The sequence below is a fragment of the Anolis sagrei genome, chromosome 3 (genome assembly GCF_037176765.1).
Source record: "Anolis sagrei isolate rAnoSag1 chromosome 3, rAnoSag1.mat, whole genome shotgun sequence".
NCBI lineage: Eukaryota > Metazoa > Chordata > Lepidosauria > Squamata > Dactyloidae > Anolis > Anolis sagrei.
The window spans coordinates 8,672,310-8,686,594 of NC_090023.1; the positions used below are offsets into that span (position 1 = coordinate 8,672,310).

The 14,285-nt window shown below is 44.7% G+C and overlaps 1 protein-coding gene across 3 annotated transcripts in view; it reads left to right on the forward strand.

The window, feature by feature from the left end:
- EMSY (EMSY transcriptional repressor, BRCA2 interacting) overlaps positions 1 to 14,285 on the forward strand; it is a 68,219-nt gene that overhangs the window by 19,026 nt on the left and 34,908 nt on the right. For all 3 annotated transcript variants that reach the window (XR_010909618.1, XM_060771243.2, XM_060771244.2), the window contains exons 4-10: positions 353 to 427; positions 759 to 940; positions 2,464 to 2,616; positions 5,257 to 5,516; positions 6,964 to 7,258; positions 7,437 to 7,745; positions 9,824 to 9,973. Coding sequence is in view for 2 of the 3 variants with exons in the window: in XM_060771243.2 (XP_060627226.2) it covers positions 353 to 427; positions 759 to 940; positions 2,464 to 2,616; positions 5,257 to 5,516; positions 6,964 to 7,258; positions 7,437 to 7,745; positions 9,824 to 9,973 (1,424 nt within the window). In the remaining variant the exon portion in view is untranslated. The remainder of the gene's footprint in view (positions 1 to 352; positions 428 to 758; positions 941 to 2,463; positions 2,617 to 5,256; positions 5,517 to 6,963; positions 7,259 to 7,436; positions 7,746 to 9,823; positions 9,974 to 14,285) is intronic.

Here is a 14,285-nt window from a genome sequence, read left to right on the forward strand (position 1 = left end):
CATTAGTAGTGAGTGAGAGAGATTTCACCGCAGCAGCCATGAGCCTCTTCCTTTGTTATTAGCTACCTTGAGTCCCCACAGGGAGAAAGGCGGGGTATAAATAAAGATTAATAATAGATAGAACTACAGATACAAATACACATTCTGGATCTTGACTGGGAGTGTAATCCCACCCTCTAATTGTTCTTGTGCTATAATTCACAACATCTATATCCCGTGTAGGCAGTAGTGAGGTCCCAGTAGAGAGCATTGGGTCCCAAGGGTAGATTTTCTTTTGAGGTTTGGATTACAAAAAAAGTTTTACTATAAAAACTCATACTTCTTTGTCTAATTGTTTGGCATTATTCAACAGTATTTCAACTGAAAGGCATCGAGCTGAAGTGCGGAGGGCAGTCAACGATGAGCGACTCACGACAATTGCACATAAGTAAGTCAGAGGTCTTATTCAAGCCTTTAAAACTCTGTCATACTTTCATCACAACATGGTCATTTTTAATGTTTTAGGCTTATAGCTTAGTAATACAGTTTTGCAATGATACAGCTTAATAGGTGAAGCGTTTGATTTTTACAAAAATTATTGTGAGTGATGAAGTTCACCAGGTCAATTTGGCACAATGCCTTTTAGCTGTCAGAGTTGTAAACAAACACAGACAATTAGTGGGGAGAACCAAGGATGTGACCCACTGAATTTCTTGAAGTATAATGAAGACGTGATGAAGTATAATGAAGGCATCAAAAGACTATGTGTTTTTCCTCAGCATGTCTGGGCCGAACAGCTCTTCTGAATGGTCTATCGAAGGACGTCGGCTGGTCCCTCTGATGCCACGACTGGTTCCCCAGACAGCTTTCACAGTTACAGCAAACGCGGTTGCCAATGCAGCTCTCCAACACAATGCCTCTCTCCCATCCCCTGCTGAAACAGCAAGCAAGGAAGGTGAAGGTAGGTTGGCATCTCTTTGGATATTTGGGGATTGGAATATGCTGGTTGAAATATGTGAAAGGGACACTGATTAAACCTTCTGGAAAGACTGGTAATCTTGTGACATTCCAGGTATTATCATAGAACAGGCATGGGCAAACTTGGGCACTACAGGTACTTTGGACTCCAACTCCCACAATTCCTAACAGCCTACTAGCTGTTAGGAATTGTGGGAATTGGAGTCCAAAACACCTGGAGGGCGCAAGTTTGATCATTCCTCTCATAGAATCATAGAGTTGTAAGGAAATGTAGGGACATGTAGTTCAACTCTGTGTAGTTTTCTCACAGTGATTAGTGTATGGGAGTAGAATGGGAAATCCCAGGCCCCATCTCCACTGACCATTTGTCTGCAGTGGCTACACAGAAACTCACAAAATTGTGAAAGAAAGCCATTAGTGTATATATTTTTTTTCTCTATACTTTATGTAATCACCATGCGGGCCTCAAACTGGTTCCAGGATTTCCTGTGTAATCATCTCCATGAGAAAGCATTTTCTTTCATTCTGGTTTGACATTGCATTCAGTGATCAGTGTAAATGGGGTCCCAGACACTCCCTTCAAGTGGGGAGATAACAAGGTGATCCTCAGCAGCTATGGTAGAGCCTTGGTTTGCTTCAGATGAAGATGAGGTTTGGCTGCTCTGACAGGATTGTGAACAATAGTAAGGGGTGTGTGTGTGTGTGTGTGTGTGTGTATAATTCCTGTTAGATTTCCATCCTAAGTTTCTCTTTCATTGTACAGAAATATATTTGGCTCTCTGTTGTTTCTTATTTATTTTGTGTCAAAAGCATTGCATAAATAAATAAGTTTAAAGCTGATAAAACAAAGGGATCACAAGCAACAGAATAGTTTTAGTCAAAACTAGTGAATAGTTTTAGTCAAAAACAGGCAACAGCAACTGCATTGTCTGTAGCTTTAAACAGTTCTTCCTTTGTGCATGAGGCAGGACGTTGCGGGCAAGCATACAGATGCTGAGTTGTTCGTTCTGCTCTACAGTCGCAAAGGGTGAACGATTCTTCTAGGCAGACCCATTTAGCCAGGTTGTCTTTTGATCTGCCCACTCCACTTCTGAGTCTGTTCAGAGACTTCATTCTTGGTTTGCCCCTGGAGGACGACCCTTGTGGGGGGCCATCCAGTTGGATTTGTCTGATTTTGCTGCCCACAGGGATATTCTTACTGTTGCTAGAGGAACATTTAGAGTTCTCTGGTCTTTAATGAATGCAAAAAAAATATTTACATGCAGTTTTTTAAATTTAAAATCAAGTTGTTAAAAAGGAGACCCATGGCTTTTAAGTTGTCACAAGTGTGAAACCTATGAGACAAAGGTGGGCATCCCCAGATGTTTTTGGACTGCAGCTCTTGTCAGTCCTAACCAACATAGCCATTGTCCAGGAATGGTGGGATTGCATCCAAATCATGAGCAGAAAACCACATTCCCCCCTTCTCAGTTAATGTATCAGGTTCTGTCTTCTCGTTCTCTACAGTGGTGGTTTGCTATTCCTACACAAGTACCACTTCGACACCAACGTCCACCCCAGTCCCAAGCGGTAGTGTTGCCACAGTGAAGTCCCCCAGGCCCGCCAGTCCAGCATCTAATGTTGTTGTCCTGCCAAGTGGAAGTGCCGTTTACGTCAAAAGTAAGTATCCTGGGGAAAATTGATGTTTGGAGTCCAGGCTCTGAAGGACCTGAACATTGCAGTGTTGTTAGCTTGGAATAACCTTACAACTTATTTATTTATTTATTTACAGTATTTATATTCCGCCCTTCTCACCCCGCAGGGGACTCAGGGCAGATTACAATATACACATATATGGCAACATTCAATGCCAAAGAACACAACAGATATAGACAAACAGTCAGAGGCTATTTAACTTTTTTTCTGGCCGCCAGGGGAGCTGTCGCTTTTCATTGTCCATCTGCGACACTGATGAAGCACTTCTGCATTCCCCGCATGCTTTTTGCTGGAGTCTTTTTTTTTTATGGCCTCGTAAATTTTGTTAAATTAGCCTCCCCACACATAGGTGGTACCTAATTTTCCTACTTGACAGATGCAACTGTCTTTCGGGTTGCCAAGGTCGACAACAAGCTACACAATTGGTCGGAAGCCCACTCCGACCCGGGCTGGCTTTGAACTCATGACCTTGTGGTCAGAAGTGATCTTAATGCAGCTGACACTCAGACGGCTGCACCACAGAACTGATATTCACATTTTGAAAGCCTCTTTGGATTTACTCTTGCACAAAAGTGAAGGAATATTGTAAATAGAGTAATATATTTGAAATAGGTGATCCACTTGAGCAATGAGTAAAAGGAGCCCTGGAAACAGAATAAATGTTTTTTTTTCTCCCCTTTTCAGAAGAATTGAGTTATATAAAATTTTCCCCTTGACATTAAGTCTAGTTGTGTCCGACTCTGGAGGGTGGTGGTCATTCCATTTCTAAGCCGAAGAGCTGGCGCTGTCCATAGATACCTCCAAGGTCATGTGACTGGCATAACTGCATGGAGTGCCGTTACCTTCCCACCGGAGCGGTACCTATTGATCTACTCACATTTGCAAAAAGAATGTAAACTAGCAAAAACCATGGCTGCTGTTGTTATTAGAGACTGAGTTGGTGGAATAGTAGTTTCTTAAGAACTGTATGAAAGGCTATTAAAAAGCCTGGATTACTGCTAGTAACAGTCTACACTGAATAAAAAGTTAAGGTTGTTTACTTTAGACACAGAATTAACAAAGAAGACTTCCCCTGATGAAGACTAATAGAAAATGCATGCTTAAATTCTTGGTGACAGAGACCAAGAAGAACATGGGAACTGTGGGAAAACAGAGCTGCAGATACCACTACAAGAAAGTTTCAGTTGCTTTAAAATCAGCTGGCAACTGTCAGACTGCTGTTTATTTTAAATTATTTGAAATGTTTTAATTATTTGGTTTTAATGTATATATTTAATTCTATGTATGTATATGTAGCATCAAGCTGCACCTTTTTTGACAGCCGCCCTGAGTCAGGGTGAGAAAGGTGTGATATAAATGTAAATGCAGTAAATAAATAAATATTTATTTGTCGTGTCAGAGCAACCAGTCCATTATATTACATTTCTAACAGAACAAAACAAACAAACAGACAAAATACAAAATTTGTGAGTTTGGTAGTTGATTAAATGTCCTTGGAGCACTTGGAGTGCTTCCGGTGTTGCGGCAAGAAGGTCCTCCATTGTGCATGTGGCAGGGCTCAGGGTGCATTGCAGCAGGTGGTCAGTGGTTTGCTCTTCTCCGCACTCACATGTCGAGGATTCCACTTTGTAGCCCCATTTCTGAAGGTTGGCTCTGCATCTCGTGGTGCCAGAGAGCAGTCTGTTCAGTGCCTTCCAGGTCACCCAGTCCTCTGTGTGCCCAGGAAGGAGTCTCTCATTTGGTATCAGCCATTGGTTGAGGTTCGGGGTTTAGTACCTACACTGACCATAGGTTAAGGTAACACAGGGCTTTTTGTGTCAATTTTTTTTACAAAAGTTTCTAGACTTAGATATAAATGAAATACAGTATTTCAACCTTGTGTGGTTTCCACCTGCCAACTGAACTAACTGCTACTGGGTTCATTCTGCAATGAATAATTAATTGCAGTATTCAGACAAGGAAGCATAGTGTAGTGCTGTGATGGTGAACCTGTGACACTCGTGTCAGCACTGACACGCATGGCTATTTTTGATGACACGCAGAAACATGCGGCCACATACAGAGAAGTACACCTTATAAGAGCCAAACTAATTCCATCCTTAAATTTGTAAAAGTCTCTACAAATTTAACATCTTCACATTTGAGCATTGTTCACTCCATAACTCAGCGTGGATTATACATTTTTCTTATTTAAACTATAAATATTGCAAAATTATGTTTCTCTCTCTCGAAGTGACACCCCACCCAAGTTATGCTCAGGTTTTTGGTGAATTTTGACACACCAACCGCAAAAAGTTGCCCATCACTGGTGTAGTGATTTCAGTTTTAGACTAGGAGTTTTGGAGATGAGGATTTAAATCCCTACTTGGCTCTGAAACCCTCAGTTGAGTAGTAATATCTCGGCTTGGGAGGAAGATAATGGCAAACATTCTCAAAATGGATCTTGCCCCTCAAAAAATGCCATGCAGTGGGTTTAAGGTCACTGTATTTAGAAAATAGCAACATAGAAGAACAACATTAGGGTAGCACAGCAGTGACTTTTTCCAAGGGTGATGCATCTGTGTGGCAACACTAACTTGTGTGTGTATGGATGTCCCATCGCAGGCGTGAGCTGCTCAGACGACGACGAGAAGCCCCGCAAGAGGCGCCGCACCAACTCCTCGAGCTCCTCTCCCGTCCTCCTGAAAGAGGTCCCGAAGGCTGCCACACCTGTCACCAAGACCATCACGGTGCCTGTCAGCGGCAGCCCCAAGATGAGCAGCATCATGCAGAGCATTGCCAATTCCTTGCCGCCCCACATGTCCCCTGTGAAGATCACTTTCACCAAGCCATCGACACAGACAACCAACACAACCACCCAGAAGGTTGGGTTATGTGGGGATTGCTCTCCATTGCATTCTTACTCCTTTGTACAGCTGAGCTCTTCCGCTTTCTGTAAACTATTAAGATAAAAGTTGTGTGTCTTGATATTGAGGAGGTTGTGGCAGTGCCAAAGTTTGAGGGATTTGGACTCCACCAGTATTTGAGAGGCCATAGGTTTTCCCTTACTGTTTTAGGAATTCGTTTATTTATCAGTTGCTTTATTATTTATTATAATATTATTTCTGAGTTTTCCAGGCTGTATGGCCATGTTCCAGAGACATTCTCTTGGTGTTTTGCCCACATCTGTGGCAGGAATCCTTAGAGATTGTGAGGTCTGTTGGAAACTAGGCAAATGAGGTTTATGTATCTGTGGAATGTCAAGGGTGGGAGGGAGAACTATTATCTGCTCGAGGCAAGTGTGAATGTTGCAATTCACCAGCTTGATTAGCATTGAATAGCCTTGCAACTTCAAAGACTGGCTGCATCCTGCCTGGGATCCTTTGTGGGAAGTGTTAGCTGGCCCTGATTGATTCTTGTCTGGAATTCCTCTGCTTTTTGGATGTTGCTCTTTATTTACTGTCCTGAATTTAGAGGCTTTTTTAAAATACCGGTAGCCAGATCTTGTTCATTTTCATGATTTCCTCCTTTCTGTTAAAATTTATTTTATGTATTTATTTACTTTATTTATATACCGCTTTTCTCAGCTCTCAGGTGACTCAAAGTGGTGAACAACATCGATACAAAACATCACGAGACAAGTATAGGGCAATTAAAAACCGAAACACCAGCAGGGAGGGGGCGATCTGATATCAGCAGGCAGGGCGTTCTACAGCCGAGGGGCCACCACTGAGAAGGCCCTGTCTCTCGTCCCTGCCAAGCACGAAAAAAAAAATTGTCCACATGCTTCTTGTGGATTTCAGCGGCTCCTCTCTGTAGTCTGACAAGAGTTGATTCTCCCATCCAGGACCTTCCACAGATATAGAAATCCCACTTGCCTAATTTCCAACAGATCTCACAGCCTCTGAGGATGCCTGCCACAGATGTGGGTGAAACGTCAGTAGAGAATGCTTCTAGAACATGGCCATACAGCTCGGAAAACTCACAGCAACCCAGTGATTTTGGTCATGAAAGCCTTCAACATGTTTATTTGTGCTTATGTCCCATTGTCTGCCAGTTTCGAATGCAAGGGGGCTCACACGCAGATATTTTAAAAATGCAGCTGAGAGAATGGTGTCATATGGGGCTAGCCATGTGACAGTGCTGCAACAAAACGACTTGGAAATAAGAGCAGTGCTTCATGAGTCAGCATTGTCCTCATTCGGGTGGTGTGAATAGTTGTGGTCCATTTTGGAGCGGGTCCTTAGAAACAGTGACAAAGGTGGTGTAGTATTGAGCACTACTGTATTCCCCAAGTGTGATAAACAAATGCTTTTATTGTTCCTTTTTCAGGTAATCATTGTAACCACCTCTCCCAGTTCAACCTTTGTCCCCAACATCCTCTCCAAGTCCCACAACTATGCTGCCGTCACCAAACTTGTCCCCACGTCTGTCATCACTTCCACCACCCAGAAGCAGCCTGTGGTCATAACAGCTTCCCAGTCATCTCTGGTTAGCAGCAGCACCAATACCACCACCAGTGCCGCCACCGGGACCTGTTCTACCCTTTCCTCCACTCCCAGCACGGTGGCCGTGACCACTGTGGTATCTTCAACGCCATCGGTGGTTATGTCCACAGTAGCACAGGGTGAGTTGTCAGCTGTTCATTCCTGCATAGCAGAATGGAGTTGGACTGAATGGCCTTTGGGGTCTCTGCCAGCTGAAAGGCCACATATTTACATCATCTTCTATGGAAGGCCTTTGATTTTATAGAGTACTAGTCATCCCCTTGAAGAAGACTGATTTTCCTGGTTTCTCCCTTTCAGGTGTCTGCACGTCGGCTATCAAAGTGGCATCGGCTCGGCTTCCTTCCCCCAAGAGCCTGGTGGCCACACCAACCCAGATATTAGCACAGTTTCCCAGGCAACAGCAGCTAGCACAGCCGCAGCCGTCCCCCAAACAGCAGCTACAGCAACAGGCTCAGCAGCAGCTACCTCCGGCCTCGCCTGCCGCACAGCCACAGCCCCCAGCCCCTCTGCAGCAGCAGCCGCAGCCGCAGCCACAGCCCTCAACCCCACAGCAGTCTCCCCTCCCACAAGGCATTAAGCCCACCATCCAGATCAAGCAGGAATCAGGTACTTCTAAATGGGTACTTGAAAAGGCTGAGCTCAGTGTTGGGGAAGTGCAGGGGACAATAACCCTCAATAGGACAAACAGACAAGTAAAAAGGGTGGATCGACAAGATTGTTACTTTATGTTCTTTATCATTAAGAAATGCTCTAGGGCAGGGGTCATCAAACTATGGCCCGGGGGCCGGATGAGGCCCTCCAAGTTCATTTGCCCAGCCCTCGCTCAAGGTCAACCTAAGTCTGAAATGACTTGAAAGCACACAACAAAAATAAGCCTATCTCATCAGCCAAAATTTATTTATTTATTTACAGCATTTATATTCCGCCCTTCTCACCCCGCAGGGGACTCAGGGTGGATTACAGTGTACACATATATGGCAAACATTCAATGCCAATTTTTGACATACAACATATACAGACATAGACAGAGGCTATTTGACTTTTTCTGGCCGCCAGGGAAGCTGTCGCTTTCATTGTCAATCTGCAACACTGATGAAGTACTTCCGCATTCCCCGCATGCTTTTTTGCTGGAGTGCTTTGCTGGAGTCTTTTTTTATGGCCTCATAAATTAGTTAATTTAGTTAAAGTAGCCCCACACTTCCCTAATAATTTTATATTTGTTGAAATTGTTCTTCATTCTAATTCATGTATTGTTTTTAAGTGTTTTTTTGCACTACAAAAATATATGTGCAGTGTGCATAGGAATTCATTCATGTTTTTTTCAAATTATAATCTGGCCCTCCAACAATTTGAGGGACTGTGTCCTGGCCTTCTGTTTAAAAAGTTTGAGGACCCCTGCTCTAGGGAGTCATGCCACCCCTTTATTCTGGCTTAGTCAGACCACACCTGAAATCGCCCTGTGTCCAGTTCTGGGCACCACAATTGAAGGGAGATGTTGACAAGCTCGAATGTGTCCAGAGGAGCCAACAATGTCATGCGGTGGCAAAAAAAAGTCAATGGGATTTTGGCCTGCATCAATAGGAGTCTAGTGCCTAGATCCAGGGAAGCCATGCTACCCCTCTATTCCGACTTTGCCAGATCACCCCCGGAATCACACTGTGTTCAATTCTGGGCACCGCAATTGAAGGGAGAGGTTGGCTCTAAGCTGGAATGTGTCCAGAGGATGGCGACTAAAATGATCAAGGGTCTGGAGAACAAGCCCTGTGAGGAGTGGCCTCAAGAGCTGGGCATGTTTAGCCTGCAGAAGAGAAGGCTGAGAGGGGACATGATGAGGGCCATATATAAATATGTGAGGGGAAGTCATAGGGTGGAGGGAGCAGGCTTTTTTCTGCTGCCCTGGAGACTTGGACATGGAACAATGGGTTCAAACTACAAGAAAGGATATTCCACCTGAACATTAGAAAAAACTTCCTAACAGTGAGAGCTGTTCAGCAGTGGAACTCTCTGCACTGGACTGTGGTGGAGGCTCCTTCTTAGGAAGCTTTTAAGTAGAGGCTGGATGGCCATCTGTCAGTGGTGCTTTGAATGCAAGTTTCTTGCTTCTTGGCGGGGAGTTGGACTGGTTGGCCCACAAGGTCTCTTCCAACTCTATAATTCTGTGATTCCTGGGTTGTTGTAGGTTTTTTCGGGCTATATAGCCATGTTCTAGAGGCATTCTCTCCTGACATTTCGCCTGCATATATGGCAAGCATCCTCAGAGGTTGTGAGGTCCTGTCAGAAGTTGTGGTCGTGGCCCTCGCTTAAATTGCTAGACAAAAAAGCTATGTCTCATTTTCTTTCCTTCAGTATGCTCATCCACAGTGATGGGTAAACAAACCCTTCAGTTGATGGGTGACAGAGAAGGATGTCCTCTTCCTTAGTTTCCATCAGAACTGATTGTAGGATTTCAGAGCTAGAGTCCAGAGAGATCTTTTCAATAACACAGGTTCACAGTTGCATCAATTTTGAGAGGCGCACATCGATGCATGATGATTCCTGGAAAAAAGATTGTGTTTTTTATAGGTGGAAGATGGTGAGTTTGGTAAAAGCTGTTATGGTCCTTTTACTACATAGGCCTGGGAGCAGAGGAGGCTTTCTCCTGCTACTTAAAAACATGGACCTCTTGTTGGAAATTTCTTTCCTAGGTGTCAAAATAATAACCCAGCAAGTTCAGCCCAGCAAAATCCTGCCCAAGCCCGTCACGGCGACCTTGCCCAGCAGTAGCAATTCACCTATTATGGTGGTGAGCAGTAATGGGACCATCATGACGACCAAACTGGTCACAGCCCCTGCTGGTAAGTGCCTTTTTCCTGCTGCTGTAAGATATCAGAGGTCATGAAATACACAGGATCTCTTCGCTTGATCTGCTTGAATTCCTTACTACCTTTCTTTAAGGGTAACTCCAGGTTAAGTGCCCTCAACTGCAAGTACAAATTCCGCTGAGTTAGCAAGATGGAGAGTACATGGGGTTTTATGTGTTACCTTCTAGTTATTGTCAGAAATATTAGAAATTAACTAGGTGTTTTTAATTACAAAAATGTGAGTCAAGCACTGAAAGGGTTAAAGGGATGCAATGACTCAGTAGAAGCTGTAGATCAATATAAGGAGTGTCTGTAGCTTAATACGCCTCAGTGTTAGTTGCCCTCAGTATGAAAAGGCTTCAATGTGAGGTAAACCTCAGTGTTAGTAAGCCTCAGCGTGAGGTAGGCCTCAGAGTTAGTCGGCCTCAGTGTGTGAGAGGCCTGGTGTGAGACAGCTTCAGTGATAGAATCACCAGGTTGAAGGCTTTGTGTGTAAAGCTCCAGTGTGAAGGCTGCTATGTGTAAAAGGCTATTGTGTGAAGTTCCTGTGTAAGTTTAGTGTGAGAAGAGACTCCGTGGAGCCTTTTACCTGCATGAGAAAGAAGCCCAGCGTGGAAGCAAAGAAGGAAGTATAAAAGACTTTGTGTTGTGGAAACCTTGCTCTTGTATATAGTGCAGCCATATTATTTTGCTACAGTGAATACAGTGATACAGTGAAGACATCTGCCCTTGTGCTGTGCTACTCTGCTGCTGAGTATGCATGCCCAGTGTGGAACACATCTCACCACGCTAAAACGGTGGATGTGGCTCTTAATGAGACATGCCACATTATCACGGGGTGTCTGCGCCCTACACCACTGAAGAAATTACACTGTTTAGCCGGTATTGCACCACCTGACATCCGCCACGAAATAGCAGCCAATAGTGAAAGGCCCAAGACAGAGACTTCTCCAGCTCATCCTCTGTTTGGGCATCAGCCAGCACGTCAACAACTTAAATCTAGACATAGTCTTCTAAGATCTATAGAGACACTCGCTGGAACACCTCAGCAAGAGAGAGTCCAAAAGTGGCAGGCTCAAACCCAGAACCTCAACCAATGGCTGATACCAAATGAGAGACTCCCCCCTGGGCACACAGAAAATTGGGCGACTTGGAAGGCGCTGAACAGACTGCGTTCTGGCACCACAGGATGCAGAGCCAACCTTCAGAAATGGGGCTGCAAAGTGGAATCCTCGACATGCGAGTGCGGAGAAGAGCAAACTACTGACCACCTGCTACAATGCAACATGAGCCCTGCCACATGCACAATGGAGGACCTTCTAGCATCACCAGAAGCACTCCAAGTGACCAGATATTGGTCAAAGTACCAAAAAGCACAATAATCCCAATTAAACAGCTCAAGGGAAGATCCCAGGGGCTCACATGTCTTTACACTAATGCACAGAGCATGGGAAATAAACAAGACGAACTCCAACTTCTAGCACTACACCACAAATATGATATCATAGCCATCACTGAAACCTGGTGGGATGACTCCTATCGCTGGAATGTAGATATCGAGGGGTATAACCTCTTTCACAGAAACCGAACAAAGGGGAGAGGAGGCGGAGTAGCCTTATATGTCAAAAACTCTTATGCTGCAGAAGAAATTCAAGACAGCAATCTGGGAAACAGCTTGAAATCAGCTTGAAAACAGCTTGAAATCATCTGGATAAGAATCAAGGGAACTGGGACTCAAAAAGATGTCGTTGTAGGCGTCTACTACAGACCCCCAAGCCAGGAGAAAGATCTTGATGAAGTCTTCTGCCAACAGTTGACCAAACAGGCACAGAAAAGAGATGTAGTAGTCATGGGCGATTTCAACTATCCCGATATTTGCTGGAAAACAAACTCGGCCAAGAGTACAAGGTCCAACAAATTCCTCGCTTGCCTTGCAGACAATTTCATGGTCCAGAAGGTAGAAGAGGCAACAAGGGGATTGGCTACTCTTGATCTCATCCTAACAAATGCGGAGGACCTGATCGATGCGGTCGAAGTGGTAGGATCCTTAGGGGCAAGTGACCATGTGCTCCTGCAATTTGAGGTACAAAGGAAGGCCAAAACTAAGACAAGTCAAACCCGCATTTTGGACTTTAGGAGAGCTGATTTCCAAAAAATGAAGGAAACGCTGAGCAGCATTCCGTGGACACAGATACTAAAAGACAAGGGAGTTACGGATGGATGGGAATTTCTCAAGAGTGAAATACTCAAGGCGCAATTGCAAACCGTGCCAACAAAGAGAAAAAATAGGACAAGTGCAAAGAAGCCAGAATGGATGTCCAAAGAACTTCTAACTGTGCTAAGACACAAAAGAGACATGCACAAGAAGTGGAAAAAGGGAGAAATCACCAAAGAAGAATTCAAACAAATAGCCAACACCTGTAGGGAAAAGGTCCGCAAAGCTAAAGCAAAAAACGAGCTCAGACTTGCCAGGGACATTAAAAACAATAAAAAGGGCTTCTATTCTTATGTCAGTAGAAAAAGGAAAAACAAGGAGGCGATAGGACCTCTTCGAGGAGAAGATGGGGCAATGCTGACAGGGGACAGGGAAAAGGCAGAACTACTTAATGCCTTCTTTGCCTCGGTCTTCTCACAAAAAGAGAGTCTTCAACCTCAGCAAGATGGAGTGGATGAGGGATTGGAGGACATCCAACCCCAAATTTGGAAAGAAGTCGTCCAGGAATACCTGGCCGCTCTTAATGAGTTCAAGTCCCCAGGGCCAGACCAACTACACCCAAGAGTACTGAAGGAACTAGCGGAAGTCATTTCGGAACCATTGGCAACCATCTTTGAGAGTTCTTGGAGAACGGGAGAAGTTCCAGCAGATTGGAGGAGGGCCAATGTGGTCCCAATCTTCAAGAAGGGAAAAAAGGATGACCCAAACAACTACCGTCCGGTCAGCCTCACGTCGATACCGGGCAAGATTCTGGAAAAGATTGTTAAGGAAGCGGTCTGCAAACACTTAGAAACAAATGCAGTCATCGCTAATAGTCAACATGGATTTATCAAAAACAAGTCATGCCAGACTAATCTGATCTCTTTCTTCGATAGAGCTACAAGCTGGGTAGATGCGGGGAATGCCGTGGATGTAGCGTACCTGGATTTCAGTAAGGCCTTCGACAAGGTCCCCCATGACCTTCTGGCAAGGAAACTAGTCCAATGTGGGCTCGGCAAAACTACGGTGAGGTGGATCTGGAATTGGTTAAGTGGACGAACACAGAGAGTGCTCACTAATGCTTCCTCTTCATCTTGGAAAGAAGTGACGAGCGGAGTGCCGCAGGGTTCCCTCCTGGGCCCGGTCCTGTTCAACATCTTTATTAATGACTTAGACGAAGGGCTAGAAGGCATGATCATCAAGTTTGCAGACGACACCAAATTGGGAGGGAGAGCCAATAGTCCAGAGGACAGGAGCAGAATTCAAAACGATATTGACAGATTAGAGAGATGGGCCAAAACTAACAAAATGAAGTTCAACAGTGACAAATGCAAGATACTCCACTTTGGCAGAAAAAATGAAATGCAAAGATACAGAATGGGGGATGCCTGGCTCGAGAGCAGTACGTGTGAAAAAGATCTTGGAGTCCTCGTGGACAACAAGTTAAACATGAGCCAACAATGTGATGTGGCAGCAAAAAAAGCCAATGGGATTTTGGCCTGCATCAATAGGAGCCTAGTGTCTAGATCTAAGGAAGTAATGCTACCCCCCTATTCTGCTTTGGTTAGACCACATCTGGAATACTGTGTCCAATTCTGGGCACCACAATTCAAGAGAGATATTGACAAGCTGGAATGTGTCCAGAGGAGGGCGACTAAAATGATCAAGGGTCTGGAGAACAAGCCCTATGAGGAGCGGCTTAGGGAACTGGGCATGTTTAGCCTGAAGAAGAGAAGGCTGAGAGGAGATATGATAGCCATGTATAAATATGTGAGAGGAAGCCACAGGGAGGAGGGAGCAAGCTTGTTTTCTGCTTCCTTGGAGACTAGGACGCGGAACAATGGCTTCAAACTACAAGAGAGGAGATTCCATCTGAACATTAGGAAGAACTTCCTGACTGTGAGAGCCGTTCAGCAGTGGAACTCTCTGCCCCAGAGTGTGGTGGAGGCTCCTTCTTTGGAAGCTTTTAAGCAGAGGCTGGATGGCCATTTGTCAGGGGTGATTTGAATGCAATATTCCTGCTTCTTGGCAGGGGGTTGGACTGGATGGCCCATGAGGTCTCTTCCAACTCTTTGATTCTATGATTCTATGAAAGGACATAAACCGCATTGA